The following is a 21,921-nucleotide window of genomic DNA, read 5'->3' as shown; positions in this document are numbered from 1 at the left end:
AACAGCTCTGTCATGATACGTTATCACAACTCCAACTTATTGGGAAGGGAAAGGACAGAACTCATTGCACCTACTTGCCATGTGCTTATTTATTATCTGTGTTTATAAAGCAATTCTGTGGCTATTATGTGATAAAATGCACTGAATTGCATCATATGGCATCTTAAATTTAAAATTTCTGCAGTATGCCAAAGGGAAGAATCTATGTAGAGCTGTGCTTTTTTTTTTTTTTTGCTATTTTTGTTTTTTACTTGAATACATTTACTGACTGTGCAATATGTTTCTTTGAGAATGTTTCTTCTCAGGAATTCATATCGCTCTATAGTATCAGCCAGATGTGTCAGTAAGGACACTACTTCTATCTTACTTCCACTGTGTATTCCACAGCATATAAAATCCATCATCACACCAAAGGAAGAAGGATATTTGCTCAACCATTCTCAGAGGTTAAAGTGAAGAGAGGATTTGTTGAATAGAAACAAGGAAATTTATTTGAGTGAGAATCTGATGACTCCACTGACATAACTAACTATATAATACAGTTCAGTGTAAACTAGAGTCTTCCATGCAAGCAATTGCATCTAGAGGTGCTGTAGAAAAAATGAGATATCTTTGCAAAAACTGTAGTTGTCTTTTCAAGTTACAAATGGTAAAGTAGAAAATAAACTCATCTAATCTTCCTAGAAATTGGCATATTAGTTCTGCTAGAGTCTGGTAGTAACGAGTCAGACGACTTTTTAAAGACCATGTACTTTCAAGACAAAGACGGTAAAAACAAAAATACAAAAGTTGTAGCAGAGGCCTGATTCTTTGGCGAAATTGTTCCATCCTTGTAATTGGATAGAACAGGACATAGAGCATATTTGAAATCCCCCTGTCAGATCCTAAGTATGTAATAATTGCTGGTAGAAGCAAAGTGGAGCAAAATAAACATAATCAAGATGAAAGAACAAGAAACCATTGAATGATAGGTCTCCTATCATGTCTATTTTGGATGCACATAATTGCATTCATCAGTTTATTATACAAAATACTTCAATGAAATGTTTTTAAAGCCTAAGTACTTCAACAGGTGGTTAAGTTTTGCTTAAGTTTTGCATTTATATTTTACTTCTATTTATAATGTGGTGAGAAAAAGATGTGTATTAGCATATCTGTATGTGGAATAAGTTTAATTAAATTATAGTGAAGAAACAGGTTAAATATCAGAGCAGCTAAATCAAATGGGAATGAAATATTATAGGAACACACCCTCATTTTTTATCAGGGTTTTTAAGTCAGCTGAGAGCTTGTGGTACATTCTGAATAAAAAGCCAGGCTTAGTAATTTCTGCCAAGATACTCTCATGAGGCCAGTATCAGCCAGCTGTCAGTAAAGCTTGAGAAAATGTAACTTGCATGAATTCATCATTAATTGTGTAATTCGTACAGTTGTTTTTCATTGAGAAATTTGGACTTCCAGTATACAGCCTTTTGTATTCACTTGATGATCAGTTCTTTCATCACTGCTGTATCGCAGAACTGATTATCAACTCTCAGTAAGTGAGAGTAGCGTATAGCATGCAGATCTTTTGATGTAGATAGTGACATACACATTTCTTACGTTGTCTAATTGTTTTTTATGTTTGCATGCAAGGTGACTGGAGTTGGAGATCCAAAATTCCAGATGGCTTTGGCTGTCTCACTTTGAAACATCAGTGATTATGTGTTTCAGTGAACTTCTGAGAACTTTCTAGATCTACAGTGTGAATGCATTTGTGTGTGGGAATATGGTGGGCTGAATATCATCAATTCATTGAAGGAGTGAATACAAAAATTCTTTTGAAAAAAGTTAAAGGACTACTGGGTTTTCTGTCTTGCTATTCCTATGACTGGAAGTCTCTGAGTTCATCTGTTAAATATACAGTATAAAATGGCCCAAACTAAATGCTTCGTAAAGGCATCAGGTCATTCTTGTTTTCTGTTATGAGGAGTTAACCACTTGATCTTTTCACAAGAGGATATAAGGTTTATCCTGTTGAACTTTAAACATGCAAAGTAATTTTAAATTTTATTGTTTATAAATTAATAAGATTATTCTGTTTAATTGCATTTAAATAGTAGTGAATGAAAGCCAGCATTTTGCCTTTTAGCTATTGCAGTGAATTTTGTTATCAATTTATGTATTTACTCTTTTTGCTAAAGTGTGGTAGTGGTGGTAGCAAGGATGGTGGTAGTAGGTTTTTTCCCTTTATAGCTGATGTAACAAACAACTCATTATATTAAACCTCATCATTAAAAAGCAAATTTTTTACTGTTGAATATGCAGTCACACTGACAGACTTGTAAACTGCTATATCCTTTCAATGGACAAAGAGAGGAAGGGTTAGTAATAGAAGTGTTTTAATCTAAGGCTGAACATCAGGTTGCTTAAAAACCTGCCACAGAAATAATATTTTCCATTGAATTTCCATTTTCATATTATACCTGAGACTAGTAAAAATGTGACCAATTGCAATGAAAATTTATCTAGGCAGATTCTAGGGGCGATAAAGCTTCACACAAAGTGAATTTTCAATCACAGGTAAGGTAGATTGAAAGGTTCAGGAAGTACTTGCATATTCGTCTCATTAGGTAACAGAAACCATATCACATGGCTTGTCTAACTTACCACAGCTTAAAGATCCTGTCTCAACTAGTTGCAGTGAATTATTTAAAAATTTAGCAGTGAGATCAGATTGGCCACTAGGAGAAAGTTTCTCATCAGCAATGTAGTGTGGCATTGGAACAGGTCATCCATGGAGGTTTTCAAGACACAGTTAGACAAAGCGTTGGCAGGTTCAATCTAGTGTTGGCAGTAGTCCAGCTGTGGGTACAATGTTGGACAAGAGGACTTCCAGAGGACCCCGCCAGCTAACATTTCAATGATTGTAATTCCAGAAAATTGTTTAGTAAATTATTTGAAGGAAAGCATTATTTTCGATAAGAGAAAAATCTAAATTCACTGTGTATTTGTTGTAAACTGTTAACTTTAATGTAAATCTATAATAATATTAATGAAAGACACTACTATGCATGCATGTTTCATCTATCCATAAATTTGACAGAAAAGTAAATGCTTAGATCTTCAAAAGCCTGATACCTGTAATCTGGAGAAATTTGGCTAAATAGCATACACCTATACTCCAGTGGGAGCTGAGCATGTATAAAACCTTTGTAGGATTAAGACACTGGATTGATTGTCATTTCATAAAGCAGAGAAGCTATGTAAAATAATAGGGAAAGTAACTTCATTTTTATTTATCATGCCTAGTCACCAATTTTATGTTTTAATTTACCTTTGAGTCAATAGAAATTAAATTCCAACTGATACAGGATTCTAAGTGAATGCTTTCAGTGTGGCTTGATGAGGCTAGTATCTGCAAGGTAACAATCCATTGGAAACCACCTTTCTGAAGCACTTTTGCATATTGCCAAGCTTTTGTGAATATCCCAATGGAAATTATTTCAAGGCTTCTACACTGCATTGTAATCATGACAGACCTACCTGGCAGACCAAAAAATCAGATCTCTCCCAACATCTGGACAGCAATCAAAGAACACTGTTAAGCAGTTGTTCCCATGCCCTTTCCCACTCATTTTCTGTTAAAGGAAGGATGCCAGAAAATTCTTTACATGGGTTTATGTTTCAGGAGTTACAGTAAGCTCCTCCTTCAGAAAATATTGCTACAGATGTTTATAATCCCATCCAGGAGCCAAGGACTGAATGGGCATGAAATCTAAATGTCTTTTCACATTTACTTACAGATCACTTACAGATCTTGTATTTTCTGTGCCAGTTCAGTTTGGAGATGCTGAGGCACACAGATAATTTACTACTATCCCTATTGTGCAGATAAACACCAAGGCTCCATGCTTACTTAATTTAGCATCTCTGTTTCTCAGAACCACAGAATAATTTTGGCTAGATGGCTCTGGAGGTCATTTGGTCCAACCTCCCTGCCCCACCAGCATGGCCAATTTTGAAGTTAGACCCAACTTCAAAGTTAGTTCACTTTTCTCAGGACATTTCAAACCATTTTACAAGGTTAAACATCATCGTCATTGTCTTCCTTTTAACTGATGAGTAAAATATTCATAAGGAAGACAAATAACTTCTCAATATCATACAAGTTTGGAACAGAAGATTGACTTTTAGCTTCCCTGAAAGGTAATTGAAATATTGCTGTAGATCTGAATGTGGCCAGGATATTACTCCAGATCTCATGTCTCCAAGTTTCGTGCTCCTTTTATTAGGCTCTAACAGAAGGACTTCAGTGATCAGGACATTCAGTCCACGGGGGGTTTTAATAATAATGTAGTAAAGGTAAAAGGGGGGTGGTGTTTTCTTTTCTTTTTTTTTTTTGTCTTTGTTTGTCTTGATTCATGAAACTGTTAGTGTGTACAGTAAGAATGAAATTATCACTACTGATTTGTCCATTGCAAGCACTGCAATGCATTTAAGGAGCTTCTTCAGTGTTCTCATGTGATACAACTGTAAAACCATTCTATTTTCTAGTTTTGTTTGTTTGATTAAAAAGAAACAAACAAAATAATCACAATACTGAACTTGCATAACAATGAATGTCCATCTTTAAAACTTTTATTCTCCACCCAGTTACATTTATGAGACATTATCCTTGTATGGAGCCTACAAACAAGAACCTTTATAAATATGCCTGCCAGAATTAAAGCTAAAAGTGAGCAATAACTATTTATTTCAACAAGATCTTGGTTACAAATTAACTTTGTTAATGCCCAGTGTACAAGGGCTTGTCCCACATGTTGTTTCAGGAAGTGGATCCTGTTGCTATTCTGTGGAGACATGTGATGTCATTCCTTTAAATTTTTTAGATCAGTAACATTGCAGAGACTGGTATAATTAAGGATTGCATACAGAGAGATGGAGGGTTGTGGATAGAAGGGGAGTGAGGTGAATGGGAAACCAGTTGTGTAATCTGATACTTGAAAATGTCTGAAATCCCAGGAAGGCCAGCATTTATTTAAATTTTTCTTTTAAACATTTTAGAATATGTTTGAAGTCCATTTAGCTAGAATAGTTTAGATAAGTTAGTAATAGTAGAATTATATGAGTCAAGATAGTCTAAGAATAGAAACCAGATGAGTTTTCTAGGAAGAGATACTACATTTTATTAGATGAGCTAATATAATTGTGAAAAGCATACAAGCTTTTGGGCTCACTAGCCTTATACCATGCGTAGATTTCAAATAAGTTTTCGAGGGTCTTTGGCATTGATATGAGTAGGACTTCTTTAATTTGACATGTTGCTGTAAGTGAGTTACGATACTTTTTTCTTTCACATTAGATCCTAAAAGACAATTACATATGTATTGGCATTCTCTGTGCCAGTTCACTGAAGCCTGTGAGCATATATGTCAAGCTGGCCAAGAATGTATCATGTGTATGATCTTCTATAGAAATCTGCTAATCATAATCCCATCTTGTATGAAGTAGTTACATATTAGGGCTATGAAATGGCACCCTCATGAAGGCAGCTAAATTGTAGCAGACTGGTACTTTTTTTCTGTGAAAATAGCTACAGGTGAAATCTGTGTTTACATTTATGTGTACAGACATTGCCTCCCCCCAAACACCCCCATGATATATGTGTATTTGGGAGGGGAGGAATAGGTTGGGATAAGAGGAACAGTTCTCACACTTGAAGTCAATGTATTTTTATGGTTCTTATTACAGACTTAAGGGATAAGAATCATCCCATACACAGTGAACAGGCTGTTATGCTGCTTTATTACCACAATATCCAAAGGATATAACTAATGACAAGGAATATGAATGGGTTTCTATTCTACTAAGGACTTCTAGACATGTGTTGACAGAGGAAAATATAGCTGTTGCATAAATTCAGCAATGCCAGAAAATATACTGCTGAAAACATTTTGAATATGTAAATATATGCATGTTACAGATTAAAGTTTTCATCTCTGAGTGTTTGGGAATGTGCCCTTTCTGTAACAATGATCTGTCTTCAGGACAGCTTTTCAGGCAGCTGCACACGTGAGCAGCAGAGACAACAGCTGAGAGGCATTTAACCACTCTCTTGTAATGTTTGGGGAGATACACCTGTGCACTGCGGAGTTCTCTGCATGGCCTCTGCCAGGTAAATACTTGCAATACGTGAATTCTAAGATAATTCACATGAGACAGCATCCTTGAACTGCAGTTTACTTTCATTGAAATAAATGGAAATAGTCTTGGCAATGGTATTAGCATGTGAATCGGTGTTTGCTGAAGGAGGTCCATAATAACTGCTATAATTGACCAATTATAAAATTAGCATGTTAAAAGAAGACGAAATGTGATGTTAATATTTAAACTCATCAGATATTCACAGTTAAATGTCCAGCTCTGCATTTTCGCCGTGATAGACATCAGTAGGTAAATAGCAGCACGATTTTTCATTCAGTGAGAACTGTATTTCAACACAACACTAATATTGAAGTACAAACTGAAGATTTAATTAAGCAAAAGAAAAATTATGACTAGTCTAACTTGCAGCATTTGGCCTTTGAAAATCATTAGTAACTCATCAGTGGTGGCAATAGGAAAAATAATAACATGGTCAAAACAGTTTAGAGGCTTTTTGATTTTCATTTCTGCTTTAAAATAAATCTGAGTTTGACAATGTCTCCAAAAATTGTCTCAGCCCCCAATGTTACAAATATTACTGCTCCTCCCATCGAGCAGAAAGGCTTAGAGGAGTATTTTCGTGGTAACTAAACTAGGTGGTGTTTTCCCATTGTAGAGTCTCACCTGTGAAACAAAAAAGAAAAGAGGTATGGAGAAAAAGTGCCGATCTTGGACTGCAGTTAATGCCCGGGAGAGAGTTCTTTATTGAGCAGTTATAGGGTAGAAAATACAGGGCTTTATATTTCTATTTTGCAAAACATCCTAGGTACACCCTTTCTCAAAACCAAAAATTATTTTACTAGGACCCACCTTTGCAAACCGTACACAGAATAGGGCCTAAAATGCAAAGTACTTTCTGCCTGTAATATCCCTTAAAAATTCCTGTATAATACTACACTTTTATTATACATTAACGTTGGCATTGGTAGCTCAATACATACACAGCAACGTGCACAAAAGGCAATTAATTAGAAGCAGGTGAAGACTTTTTGTGCATTTCAAAGCGAAGTCGTAGATTGTGTTTTAGCAACTGTCCGTGTATATTCTTCAGATTCCCCCCAAAAATGGGACCCGGACTGAGTGCACAGACCCCCATATTCCCCCCGTACACCGGGCGAGGGGCCGCGTGTAGCCGCGGCCGCGCAGCCGGAGCGCGCATTGCCCGCGCCCAGCGCCGGACGGGATCCCGCAAAACTGAAAGCAGGTAGAGGCACTTCCTGCAGGCAGAATTAAAGAGAGAGAAAGGGAGTTTTCCTCTGATCTCCCTCAAAAACCAATCAGGCCAGATCAGCCAGGCGTTGATTCTCCCTCCGTCCCTCCTACACCTTTTCCAAAGGCCCAATGGCCTTGTCCCTCTGGGAGATTGACTAGAGTCACATGAGCTGCACCAAGGGCAGGTAACTCAGGAGAGGGGAAGGGGAAGGGGGAAGGAAAAAAAAAAAAAAAAAAAAAGAGGGAGAGAGGAAAAAAAAAAAAAGCCCAAGCCCAGGCTGGGCTTCTGCCATGATGTCAGAGGGAAAGAAACCCACAGCTTGCTAATTTCACCTCCCAATCAGCCCCGGGAAGAAGGAGATCACCGGGAACAGGTAGAGATGCAAGCTTTCTCCATTTTTTTTTGTCTCAAACACCCTACCTCCTAAATAGCTCTTTCTCTCCTCTTGATATTGTGACTCCTCGTTCGCTCCTTTCCTCTTTGATCACTTGGAGGTAGGGGGTGAGCCTTGTGGGATTTTTTTGTTCTTTTTTTGTTTGTTTGTGTGCCTTTCTTTTTTCTTTTTTTTTTCTCTCTTTTTTTGACCTCTGCTTTTGATTGTAGTTGTTTCCCCCTGTGGTCATGACGGCTTCGCACAGTGACTCTTTGGTGGTGTTGTTTGGGGCAACAGCTGGTGCATATGGGGCTAAACTGGGTTCGGATGAGAGGGAACTAATTCTCTTGGTGTGGCAAGTTGTGGATCTACACAGCAAGAAGGTATGGCTTCGACACCCGGTCCGAGGGCGCGTTCCCCGGGCGCAGGGTGAGCAGGCTCGCCCGGCCGCTCGCCGCCTCCCCGGAGCCGTTTGTTCATTTCACAAATGCACCGAGGGAAGGGGAGGGAGCGGGGCCCCCGTGCCCGGGGGTCATTCACTCATCGGGTTAGTCACTCAAGAAGGTCCTTTTTGTTCCGTTTTAAGGGAAGAAGTAACTTTTAAAGAAAGTTTGGCCGCTTCCACCCCCCTGCCCCGTCCCCCTTAAAACATCTGTAGCTTCAAATTCGAAGATGTCTACGGACTTTTGAAGCTTTAAAAGAAAAAGCTGCCCTCAGTAGGCTCCAAACGTGCATGCTTTCATGGGAGCTGTCTCAGGGTAACCGTTGGACCCTTTGCGGCCTGCTGCGGCAGACTATTTTTTTTTTTTTAAACCAATGTTTGGATAACCTTTAAGAGAATATTGACTTCCTTTAATTTTTCGGCTAATCTGAAAATATGCTCTATTTTTTTTTCCAAAAGCCCTATCATAAACAAGAACCCCCGAGAGATGAAGGGCTTTGATAAAACAAACATGGCTATCAATTCCATGAATAGATTCAGGAAACTGCCTTAATATTATGTGATCTTCCCTTTGCAGTTAACAACAACTGCAAAAAATCGGTGCTAACTGCAAAAGGCGTCACATGAAAACTGGCTCCGATTCACCAAAGCAAGAGAGCGTGGCTCTCCTGGGTGGGAGGGAAAGAAACCGAGGCAAAAGGTTTCGATTTGTGAAATCGACAAATGCTTTTTCTCGTTGCGATTGTATCGGGAACGTGATACTGCACCTTTCTGATTTTTCCGCAGTCTGAACACATTGTTAAAAAGAGCTAATTCGATTCTTCCTCACTTTTGTCCATAATTTCTTAAATGTTTTTAGGTAGGGACACTACACAAATCCCTGGTGAAAGCAGACAACTTGGACTTAAGTGACCAGTGTCGTGAAGTGAGTGGCTTAACACCAGAGGGATTGGGCAAAGCTGAACCACTGGACCGGGTTCTTCAACAGGTGAGGTGCTGCTCTTGGGAGCAGGGGCTATTCAGGGTGAAGCCTGGGGACAAGATTCAAAAGATTTCATAAAAGAAATAGACTTTAATTTTGTCTTTCACTTTGAAATCACTAGCAAGTTTTTGTGCTTATTTTAAAGCTAACCCAAAAGAGACCTGAACCATTTGAAATGGGAACCCCATAATGTTGAAACAGTTACGTACAATACCAGAGTATTTGAGCCGATGCTCTAGTCCTTGGAAGATCTGGCCTCTGATTATTTTGATGGGTCTACTTTTATTCCAAATTTCTCTTACTCAAGCCTTGAAAGAGTAGGCTGATAAGAGCACTACTTAATTTAGCAGTGCTAATCAAACTTTCAAAATTCAGGTGGTATGTTTTAATCTACAGGTTCACTGCTATAATGTGTATTAAAAAACTTGACCTTTTCTCATTTGTTATTCTTAAAGTTAGTTGAAATCTTCAAAACTATACTTTCATAAAACATCAGCTGTTCTTGTTGTGTATCACTCTTTTCCAGGTGAGCTTAATTAGTTTAGTGGATTATAAAGTGGTTGGGTTTTTTCCCTATGATTTCTATATTTTGCTTTTTGGCTCAGTATCACACTAAGACAGTAAATCTGTAAATTTGTATGATCCTTGTAGTTCAAGAGGCGCTAAGTTATCTAAAAAATTTTAATGCAAGTAGTGTATACATATGCAGTTCCTGAAAGTTTGCTTGCTTTCACAGTCTTTTCTATATATGAAATGTGCTTGAATGGAAAAATACAATAGTGCATTTTTGTGTAACACATAAAACTGGCTTTCCACACCTTGTCTGAATCATTCGTAGGTGTGTTTCAGCAAGAAACTTGCTTAGGCAGTAGAACAGGTTCATGTTGCTGTAACTTCTGGTGACACAGATAACTTGGCAGACTAGATCCTAACCCTCTTTGATACTGAATGGTTAACACTTCTCTGGAGTGAGTATCCTTGAACATAGAAATGTGTAACTTTTATGTGTCCTAAAATCTGTCAATATTAGCTGCAGATGGCGTTTATTCTACTTGCACTAGTTTTGCTAGAGTCCAAGACCAAGAGGTGATTTTTTTTTTTTTTTTTTTTTTTTAAAGCTTCAAAATCACCCCTGAGAAAATGTGCAGCTGCAGGTTTGATCTTGTCCCAGATCTTGCACTAAAGACATCTGGAACAGCTTAGCCTAGTACACTCTGTTTACCTTTATAACAGACACACTTTAATTATGCTCAATACTTTATGAGAGATTGTATCTTATTGCCGTAAATTGCACTGTAGGTGGGTCTGCTTTAGCAAATAAAAGGAAATACTACCTTTGTGTGTAGGTGGGTAGAGACTCTTGAAAAACAACAATTTTTTTTTCCTTTTTGTTTGGCATATCTATGCAACTAAATAATGGTTTTGCTGTTAATTGTTGGATGCCAGTTGTGATGTGGCCAGTTCCGTCATAGGTATTCTGGAACACACTTTACCTAAGGTCGTCTCCCTTCCCCTCCATGTATCCTGACTCCATGGGAGTTAGTAGAGAATTAATTCATCCTCCCACTTGCAATGGTGGCAAAAAGCAAAATTCCATATTCTTTAATAGTAGATCCTTTTCTGCATTTTTGAAGATAAGTCCATTCAATATTTTAATTGCAGATTTTTTTTTCTCAGTTAAGTGTTTTGATTAGCAAAAGCACAGGTGGGTGAAGTGGTTATTTGAAAAGGAGGAGGAAAAGGAAGTAGACTTGTACCTTGATTTGAGATAATGTTATAGAGTATGTGAAATTAGCTTTCCACACCCTGCTTGGATTGTGGTAGAAAATTTGATGATACAGCTGAAAATCACTCACTTTAGCACACATCTCAATCACGTAAATGAAAGTTTCAGTGCCTGCTTCTGGCTTTTGCCTTGGGTTCCCAGTGTCTACACGTAGAGGGAAGTGAGAATCATTAAGCAGAAATCCATTGTAACTTTTATCCGTGTTTCAGAGGTGTTTCCCAACCTCAACCATTCTGTGATTCTGATTCTGTGATTTGTAACTGGTAAACAGTAGATCAGCTACTGCGGGTCTGGAGTTTTTCCACTGACCACAGAAAGCCTCCTTCTATTACTATTTAGTTCACTTTCCAGCAATGCTAGGGCCTACCAAAAGCCTGTAATATGTGGTTAAGTCTTTACTCTGCTTGTAACAAGGCACTTCAACAAATGATGCGTCATTTCAATTTTACTTCATATTCTTACAGTGTTACATTTCACACGACTTACTACTTGGGTTTGTCTTAAGAAATATTCTAAAATAGGGTTCCCCACTGATATATTTTTGCTGTGTAATTTTACAAAATGAGGTTCTGAAGCACAGTGCCCCCAAATAACCGAGCTGGTTGCTGCAGTGTATGTTCTATACGTTTTACTGCAAGCTTTTAAATACTGTCCTTGTCCAGGGTAGCAAGCGTTTGATTCCACAGATGCTAGTTCATTTGTGGGATCCAGCTGTATTTTCTGATAGATGATGTGCAATGTTTTGATAGCTATGCTTTGGGTGGGGAGGGGAGATCCTGGCAATGTACAAATATTAGGGAAATAGTTACCTGAAGTCATAAAATATGTGCCCTTTGGAAGCAGTCTGCTTGATGTATTTAGTTCAAAATGGCATTAATAACTTATCTTTGTTGTTCGACCAATAATGGTGAACTATAGCTGCTGACTGAGATGTGTTGTTGTAGTTACAGAGTGCTACTGAGTAGAAAAAGGTGAGGATTTTTTTTTAACAAAGTAGGAGATCTCTTGTTCAAGTGTGTATTTGGAACTGTCTTGAGCCTGTGATATAAGCCTCTAAACATGCATTACCTACACTACTTACTAAAGGGAATAGCGTCCTACGTTTCTTCCTGCATTACTGGGACATTCTTGCTAGGTTTCATTGTTCAGATCCTCAAATCACGGGACTGGCTTATTTAGCGTGTTATTTATATTTTTCTGAATAACTGCTGGAGCTTTATGGTTTCCCAGTTTCCAAGCTTTTAAGGGAGAAAGTTATTTTCAGGTTGCTCTCTGAAACCTTGCAGGAATGGAAGCTTACTTTTAAAGAGCAAAACCAAAATGAACTTTGCCTTTCTCTCAGCCCCATTACTCTGTCATCAAAAAGCTGACATCTGATTCTAGCCATGGGGGTTCTAAGTTAAAGATCGAATACTAAGTTGAAAGTGTTGTGGATTTCTTAATCCTTCCCATACAGAAAACCTGGCTGAATCAGCATGACTTGCCTTAAGACATGTTACTTTCCTTTTGCAAGGCAATATTTGCATGTCTCCCTGACAAAGTATAAGTCTAAGAAGAGCTAATAATTTTGGAGAGCTGTCTGCAGTATTTAGCTGTAATTACCATCTTACTTTGAATGATATACATAAAAAGGGAGAGGTTCTCATGAGAGTTGGGTCTGCTTTTGGACCTATTGAAAGCATCCAAATTTCATCCGTGGATTGACATTTAAGTATTAAAAAATTATTTGAAAGACTGTCCTAGTCTTGCTGATCTTTCATCTCATTGTACATTGAACCCAATACATCGATGATAGATTCGATTCATATTCTTAAACATAGTAAGACAAAGCTGGGCCTTTTTTCCCCCACTCTCCTAAGCTATGCACAAATTGAAAATATTGAGGGGGTGCCACTTCATCAGGTGATAGCAAATTACCAGTTCTCTAAAGCATGTTTGGATGCCTATTGATCACCCAGCTGAGCTACAGGTGCAATTTATTTTCTCACATATCAACAAATTCAGCAAGAAACAAGCTGGTTAGATGAGCGTTTGGAAACAAATGGGATGGGGGGAAAGGCGGAAGAACCAGTGAATTCCTCTAACCTGATAAACCGGTTACAATTTTTTTTTTTTTTTTTAAGAGAAACTTGTTCTGCAGCCTCTTCTTCACAAAGTGCTAGCAGAAAGCTTTCTTGACTTGCTTGCCAGCTGTCACACCTTCATTTTGGATAAATGATTTTTTGAATATTTTTTTAATACACCTCTGAACCTTCAGACTGCAGAAAAAAGCCTGAAAATGCAGGAAGGTGGTGGGGTTTTGGGGGTTTGTTTTTTTTTTTGAGTCTTGCAGTTGGTCTTCCAACTTCAGATTATTTGGTGATTGCATCACCTCAATAAAACTCCTAACAGAGTCTGTATTTTGGAATATTTGCTGGGTCTGAGTTCTGAAGTTTTGGAGCAGGTGTTTGGCAAACCTTTGGCAAGTGTTACTGAGCAGGCTGTTCTCTCCACAACAAATGCTTAGGATGTAGTTTCACAAGATTTGGCTTCAGCAGCGAAGCCAGCTTCTTTCTTGCCCCTGCACCATACTTTACCATCTTTTTGTTGTGTCAGTAAAACTCTTTGTGAAGCTGTGCTGTAAACAGGATCACTGAAATGAGCAGGTAGGGTGGGAACTTCTAAGCTGCTTTGCTGTCCAAGCTCACGTCCCATGAAACTACACCCTCTGGTTGCATTTTCATGATCCAACATGTTTGATGGCGATACCAGCTTAAGGTATTTCTGCCCCCGCATCATGTTCTCAAGCTGCAGTTGTATGAAAACTTTTTAGTGGCACCTTTCACTTAGGTAGGTGCTGCTACATGGACCTCCCTCACCTGCATTCTGCCAATACAAAAGTTTTTGGGACTGCATATTAAACTGGAGCAGGGCGCTGTTCTGAGTTAAAAACAGTTCTGGTTTGGAGCAGTTCTGTCTGATGTACAGTGTGGCAGAGTAGGTAGTTTTTCTGAGGGCATCTATAGCACCAAGGTGTGGACAAGCGGTGTGGGTGAAAGGAGAGAAACATTTTAAAACAGGTTGGCCACCAAGCAGTTTGTATTGTGAAACTGTGCCCTTGGTTTGGTATCAGCAGTGAGTGATGAGGATTTCCTCACAGACACAAGGTGGCCTTCAGGTTGTCAGGGCAGGTAAGTGATAAACTCCTGCTCTTACAGGAGGGCTGAGTGTAGTGTATGCATGTAGCCTTATGCAGGGTTCTTGCTATATATTAGCATCTAATAGCTCCCTATTTCCATTGATAAACTTAGATGAGCATTGGTTAAATGATGTTTGATACCTAATATTGGAATATCATCAGTCTTTATTGTGGGGAAGTAAGGATGTACTAATGCTTCCTGTAGCTGCAGGCTGTTACAGCATGGAATTTTTTTTCTTTAGCAATGAAAATGGATGGCTAACTCTTGTTTCAGAACCCTAGTTGTAATTCTGTTGTTGATGGTATAGGTTTTTTCCCTTTACAAATCCTCTGTGCTACCCAGCTGCCACTACGTTATTATTGAAACACTCAAATCCATTCTCTCAAAACCAGAGAAGAGTTAATAGCAGAAACAGTTCCTCTGTTACGTATAGAATATATATATATACATGAATATACATATATAGATCATGTGAATGCATTTGTTATTGGCAGCATTTATGTTCTGTTAGGTTTTTTGGAAAAGCAATAACCTTAGCTTCTCTGAAGGCTGCAACACTTTCATCTGAATTCCAAACCTTGCTTTGTTCCTATATTTAGGTGCATTTCACTTCAGAATGAGCAGAGAGTTAGATGAAGGAATTTGTCTAAAGCTGCATATTCTTTTCTTTGCAAGCATAAAAATGCGGTAGTCTTGGCTAGCTGGGCTATCTTCTTCTCCTAAAATTAGAAGTGCCAGTATTCATTGGAAGTGAATAATTTGGCCCAGTGGTTTGAGGATGAGCCTGAGTAGACTTTTTATGATAGCAGATGCTGCTGCTTGTTCTGGTGAAGTTAAACAGTAGCATTAAATCTCTTACCAAGTCTGGGTGGATTAGCATATATAGAAAAATGAACTTTACTATGACCGATCCAGAATAGCTGGAAACGCCTGTCTTCACACAGTGTGATGTTGTGCAGTGTTTGAAAACTGTGTCACTAGCACATTTGGATGTTCTCGCAGCTATAATATTATATCTGAATACTTGAATTTCTCTTGAAATTGTACTTGCAGCTTTTTTTTAAAGTCATTGGAAGACAGTAAAACACAGGGTAGAAGCCTTTTAATACAAAGATTGCTGGATTACACGGTCCTCAAAAACTTTGAACTTCTTTCCTCTAAGTTGCTGTAAGTAGCTACTGAAAAAGTCACTGGAAATGTGTTAATGAACTATTATCAGGATTTTCAAAATTGGCTGAGGAATAATAAATGAGGAATAAAGGATTTGTATTCTACCATGTTGACAATAAGTATACATGCAGTGCTTCTACCAGTTCTTACATGTTAACATGGAAGCAGCTTAGAAAACTTTGTGTGGATACTCTGGATTGTCTGCAAACCTCCACTGTTTCCCTCTTCCTCTGGTAGCATTTTATCTGGTTCTTGTCACAGCTTTTGAAAGGGTTGCGCAGTTCTTGCATCTGTGTGTTGGTTTACTTGGATTTTTTTTTCTTTAAAAAAAAAACCAAAACAAAAACACCCTTAAGTTATATGCAGAAGGTCTTGGATAGCTAAGTGCTGCCAAACGAGGGCAACATCTCTGTCAACGTGTTGCAGCACTTCTTTGCTGAACAGTTAGGTTTAAGAGTGACGCATAGATGCTGGAATTGATATTGCTAGCAAAGCAGTGTTGTGGCCAAAACTAAAAATGCTGATTGGAGGTTAATTTTTTTTTTTTAAAAACATAATGTCAGCTCTGTTTTATTTTATAATTTCTATGGTTAAAATTGGAAATTTTACATCTCTTAATTAGAAACATAAACAGTAATGCTCCCTCTTCCTCACATTCGTGTCTTTGCCATCTCCTGTCTGCTCTGGAAAAGCTTTTTTTTCTTCATAATAGTTGCTGCTTTGCATAAAAACTGCAGAGATACCATGTTGTTTTCCTTCATGATCAATTTCTGTTAGCTACAACCTTATTTCAAGAAAGGAGGAAAATATTGATACTCAGGCAACTTCATGTGTGTCCTAAGAAGGTACTGAATCAGAAGTCATGTTTGCTCTACAAACCATTTTTTAGTGCTTTGCTCTAATAAATCTTTGTTGATGTTCTTTAAACTGTTCACAACTTACTCCAGTATACTTCTATACAATAGCCTCTGTTCTTGCTTTGTTTATAAACAGCTGCTTTACTAATCTGTTCCTCATTCATTAAATCCACATGCTGTGAAGGTAGATGTGAGTTACAAGATAAATATTATGCAAAAGGTGTTGGGAATTGAAATTTAAATGCTCACCACTTGTGATGAGTGACAAAACAAAAAAACCAATCATGCCACTTCTCCCAAACTTCCATTTAAAAATATTTTAGTTTTTCTTTCCCCCTGCTATCTTTCTTTGTAGAGCTGCAGTGGGCTGAAAGGGGGAAAAAGTGTTGAGAAATGGATATTGTGTTAGCACTAAAATATTGGAAAGAAACTTAATTTTAAGATTAAGAAACAGTTATATTCTCTTTCACAAAAACTTGGCTCCTGTGATGATTTTGGACACCTGTTAGCTTAAAAGAAAAGGTTCTATTACTAGAGCTCTAGGGCAGTCTCTGAATTGTGTTATCATTCTTACTGAATTGAAATCAAAACTTAATTAGTGGTGTTTCCATTCTCTGGCTCTAGTTCTAGAGAAATTTAAGCATGTATTTTAACATTATAATGAATTGTGTAGACGTTGGCAGTGTGTGGAATTAAATGTCTTTACAGAAATTATGGCAGAATTACTTTCCTGATAAGTGATTCTGTTGCAGTGAATTGTACTAAGAGTAAAGTGGAGCTGTAGTATGCAACTTGGAAAATAAAAGTGCAAAAACCACTGTGGAGGTTTGGCTTTGTAAGTGGATCTTATTGTAGCTGTGTACCTGAAAGCCTGAAAGTTAATTTTGGAGTCCTTTGCAGCTGAAGAGAGACACAAAACAGTGTATAACACATCAAACTTCTTGAATCAAATAACTATTGGATTGGAGGGGGGTGCATGAGATTGAGAACTGGAAAATACATAGCAGCCACAAGATTATGATTATGACAGAGTTTTGGGGTTTGCTTGATTGATGACACTCGAGTGTATTAGCCAATATTTCTTACAGCAGAATTAAACTGTTACAGGATGAACTCTTGCTTATTGTAAAGCATGTGAAATGGCACCACGTAAATATGAAGTGCAGCAGAAGAAAACTGCTGCTCTTGTGATATGCTTAAAGAAACAAAAGAAAATATATATCAACCCCCTCTTTCTATAAACCTCAGACACTGAGGATTGATCACAAGAAGCTGTGTGACTCGCTTCATATTCCAGACAACTCATATCAAGTCTTTTCAGTCATAACAAACTCACTTTGGAAACAAGAAGGTACCTGAAAGAGAGGATCTAGTTCTGTAAGAGGAAGCAACATCTAAATAATGTCACCATTAATGTCCTTGTTCTGTATTGGGCAAGTCTGAATCCCTTGGAAGGCCAAGTGTGAATTCTGATCTTACTCAGTTATGAACTGCTAAAATCTTAGAGATAATAATTTCTTACTCTCATTTTTCCTTTTATCAAACATAATCAATTCCTGATGCATGGGGTTGCTGCCCTAATCTGTGACTTTAAAATTTCAGACATTAAAGGCAAGCAGACTTAGAGATCTACTTCCACTTCTCCTTTATGTTTTTGTGAAAGCATGTTGAACAAGAAAGGGAAAACTCCCTGTTTCTGAAGCAGAGTAGAGCCAGTTTATAAAAGTTTGATTTCCCCCCCCCCCCCCCGATATTTGTAAGGGTTTGAGCAAGAATCACTTGGACTCTTATATAAGCAAAGATACTTCATGGATCTCAAGGCTGTTATTCAGGAAAGCGCATGCCTATGATATTCTTACAGTATAAGTTTAAAGGAGAGGCAGGAGTATGAGTGAATCTTGAAGGAAACTCAATTGTAGATAATAGGTATGTCTTCTTTTTCTGTCTCCTTTTTGCTTTCCCTGGATATTACTACAAAAACAACCTGAAAAACAACCCAATAGAAAAAAATGCTCTAATTTTGCAGGTATTGGCTATTCTCCTACAACTGGTTAAGCTTGCACTACAAACAATGAGGTAGTGTTGAGTAAATAGAGCAGTACCATGCATTACAGTCAATAGAGCCAGTGCTAAAGATCACATTGCTAATGAAAGTTTGTCCTTGAAACAGAGGTAAGTGGGAGTGGGGGAGGTATAGAACACTGTGAGAGAGAGCTTGTGCTTAAATCAAGACTTGCGGAAATATAACAGTCACGGCAGTAATTAAAACCTAGAGTTTGGAAAGTATGTTCAACCTTGTCTTTCAGGCTGTAATGACTTGCTCTGTGAGTTGAGCTGATAGCAAGCAGCCTGTGAGGAGTGTGAGGCACCATTGTAATCCTGCTTGAAATGTAGGTAAAAGGTTGACAGAGTATGGATTTTTTGCATTACTAATATTCAGAGTTTCTTTTTGCTTAAAGACAGACTCATGAATAATCTATGCTAACAAATGCTAAGGTGTTCTGCAAGATATGCATCTTTTTTGCATTATTTTGTTGTTTTTGATAGCTAGTGGCTAACCTCTTTCATAAAGGTTAATTTAAAGGTGAAAACTTATTTTATCTCAATAAGCGTTTCCTTATTTAGCAGTTTCCTGACACATAAAATAGTAGTAAAGTAAGTCCAGAAACTGTGAAATTCTTATGTTGCTGGACTGGGGTGCTTTATCTTACACAAGGCTAACTTCAGGTAGGTTATTTGTGGAGTACTCTCCATATTTCAACACTCTCTTATTAAAACAGATTGTGCTTTTGAAGATAAAAGCGGTGACCTGATTGCTGTGACATTTAGATGGCCTGAACCATGGTCTTGCCTTTTATGCTTAATGCATTACCTGAATTAGATGCTGTAGATACCATAGCTGGAAAGCATGCAAATAATCTGGTGTTGCAAGCTAAGAAATAATTAATGAAAAAATGGTCATAAAATGCTCAAGTGGCATGGCTTGGACAGATCTTTGTCTTGGCAGAAGGTTAGATTTTTGCATTCTTTCCTAGGAAGAATTAAAACTTCTAGTTAGCTATTGTTTCCTTTGTCGCACAAAGACCCAGGCCCAATTAAAATGAGCCAAAGAAAGAAAGAATGTGGAAGTTTCACCCTGAAGACAGTTTATCACAGTCCTGAGTCACAATGGTCTGTTTTCTATGCTCTACAAACTGTCACTGGACAGACAAAGCATGACAATTGTTGCTCCATTTCTGTATTTCATATTCTCCCCGTTGCTGAACCATGCTAAACAAACCTATTTTTATGCAGAAAATTGGCTGTAGGCTACCCTCACCTAAGCTTAAAATTTCCTGTCCCTCTGTGTAATTCTGAAGGAGTATGATGAATTTTAAAGTACTTCTCTATGTTTTGTTGAATGGAAGGATGTGATAAACTTGAAGAGTACCTTCCATTTTTCTCCCTTGAACTCTTGGAGTCATTATAAGGTGTATATGTAGGCTATGTGCCTTCCTGACTTGAGAACTCTGTGGTGACCTGTGTGATGATAATGAGGAGGAGGACAGGGTGGTATTACTTCCTGGAACTTCAGCTTCCCAACAAAGTAAAAGATAAAGGTGGATATCTTAAATAGCTTTAAAAATATAATTCTGGGGGTTTTTTAACTACTTCTTCTTTTGAAGATTTGTGATATTTGGAATTTTATGACAGAACCCCAAGCATAGAATAGTTGAGACCTTAACCCTGTTACCTTTGTTATCTCATGCCATGAGTGGAAAAGAATTAGTTTCTTTCTATGAGAAAGGCAACAATATGAGTTTACGTCTATATAGACACCCAGTGTAGATGAAACTGTTTTGGAACAGCAGCAGAATGTGTGGTACCTGGTTTGCTGTCGTTGGACCTCTATTCAGAAAAGAATGCAAAATGACAGCAAGATTAGTAGGTAGTAAGAAGCAACATAATATACTTGAGGAGAAGACAGTCTACAGTGCTTGAAGCTCAGTGCCACATCCTGCATCTCCTTGAGACTGAGGAGAGCAAACCTGCTCTTACACTTGCAAATTCCAAAGTTGGATGGAAACTCTGACTGGTTTTGGGTAATGTGTACGTATCTCTCTCTCTTGACTACATTTATGGTGGCCATTGTGACTGATTACTCATTCAGTTATTTAATACAGTTTATAGTACCTCAGGAGACATAAGGTGATGTGTAACTTGACTGCTCATATTGAGCAGTTATATTGTCTGTGGCATGCTGGAAATGGAAACCATGCTTTTGTCCAGGCTAGTCTTCAGTCACTAAATAATCTCGGGCATTAGTGTTCAGTAGAGCAAAAAATTGCTTTCCTCTTAATAGGAGAAATCAAACTGGCAATATTGGTTTTGAACATTTCTAGTGAGTGGACCTGGGCTGCCTCTGTCATCTTCTGCAAGTTTCCCCTGCAAAGAAATAAAACTAAGGGGCAATTTCTTTTTCATGTTTGTGTTTGAATGGTATCTAAATACAGTAATTTTTCCTATTTTGCTAGAAGGGGAAAAAAAGTTTGCTGCAGCTTGTGGCTGCACTGTGGCTTACACTTTTTTTTTTTCCTTTTTTCCATACAGCGATTTCAGTACAAGGTCACCATGTATCCATTATCAGCCATGTGGAATAGCAGTTAACAGATGAACAAAGGCAAGGGCTTACTATAGGATTCTCTGTTTAAAAAGTTACCTAGCACAATAAAGGGTTATCATACTTGTAAATACTGCTGAAATGCAGTCTGTGCACCTCCCAGTAGTATTGACATGCTTTAAATTCCTCCATTGCATGGATAAGGCTGACATTATCACCAAGATTTGCAGAGTGAAGGAGCAGAAAACTGCCCATGGAGAGTATTGTAAATAAATGTGAAACCCTCATGCGTGTAGGGTCTGAGGCACAAAGTCCAAGTGAAATATTTCCCAAGTTGACGTGTCATGGTACCTTGTGTGTGTTCAAGCTTTGTATACCAAACCCATGGCTTGTTACTCTTGAGATTTCTCATGCCCTATTAGACCCTTTAAGTCTTCAGGGTTGCTAGATGTTTGTTTTTCAGTGGTGCTCCGATCTTGCTTATGTTTTGGTGGCAGAAAAGTTCTGTTAATCAAATTTGGCTGCATCTCACCTCTTGATTTCCTCCCCTTCCCCCTCACCCCAGACGACGCGTCTTTCCCCAAACACACGCACCCCCTGACATGTATACGCTATGGTGGCATTGATGTAATGCTCTTTAGTGTAGCTGCAGAGTAGGCAAAACAGAGAGAGTCCAAAGAGACCAGAGAATCTCGCAATAGCTGAGGTTGGAAGGGACCTGTAGATGTCGTCTGGTCCAACCCCTGAAAGCAGGGTCAGCTAGAGCAGGCTGCCAAGGACCATGTCCAGTTGGGTCTTGAATATCTCCAAGGACTGGAGACTCTGCAGCTTCTCTGGGCAGCCTGTTTCAGTGTTCAACTACTGGAGATCTCCTTTCAGGAACCGCACTTGCAACTATATAATTGGTTTTGGGTGTTCTCTGGCAATAAATTGTAGAGAACTTTGGGTAAAATCAGGCTTTGAGGCAAAAACTGCAATATCTTTGCCTGTTGAAGCAGAACTTGGAGTAGAGACTCTTCAGAGGCACCTTTTTGGAGATTGTAATTTGTTTTCCATGCTTCTCTTACCTGAAAGAAGGCAGATCATTGTTATATGCGCTATGCTACAAGCAAAGAATGGCCCACACCAAAGGC

The 21,921-nt window shown here is 38.3% G+C and overlaps 1 protein-coding gene across 3 annotated transcripts in view; it reads left to right on the top strand.

The window, feature by feature from the left end:
- The first annotated feature begins 7,673 nt into the window (after positions 1 to 7,673).
- ESRP2 (epithelial splicing regulatory protein 2) overlaps positions 7,674 to 21,921 on the top strand; it is a 46,642-nt gene continuing 32,394 nt past the window's right edge. For all 3 annotated transcript variants that reach the window (XM_050903918.1, XM_050903917.1, XM_050903919.1), the window contains exons 1-3: positions 7,674 to 7,772; positions 8,003 to 8,155; positions 9,074 to 9,202. In XM_050903918.1, coding sequence (XP_050759875.1) covers positions 8,021 to 8,155; positions 9,074 to 9,202 — 264 coding nt within the window. In that variant the 5' untranslated portion in view covers positions 7,674 to 7,772; positions 8,003 to 8,020. The remainder of the gene's footprint in view (positions 7,773 to 8,002; positions 8,156 to 9,073; positions 9,203 to 21,921) is intronic.

Source organism: Gymnogyps californianus, chromosome 12 (genome assembly GCF_018139145.2).
Source record: "Gymnogyps californianus isolate 813 chromosome 12, ASM1813914v2, whole genome shotgun sequence".
Classification (NCBI taxonomy): Eukaryota; Metazoa; Chordata; class Aves; order Accipitriformes; family Cathartidae; genus Gymnogyps; species Gymnogyps californianus.
The sequence above is the reverse complement of the archived record's forward strand: the minus strand, read 5'-3'. Positions and strand labels throughout refer to the sequence as shown.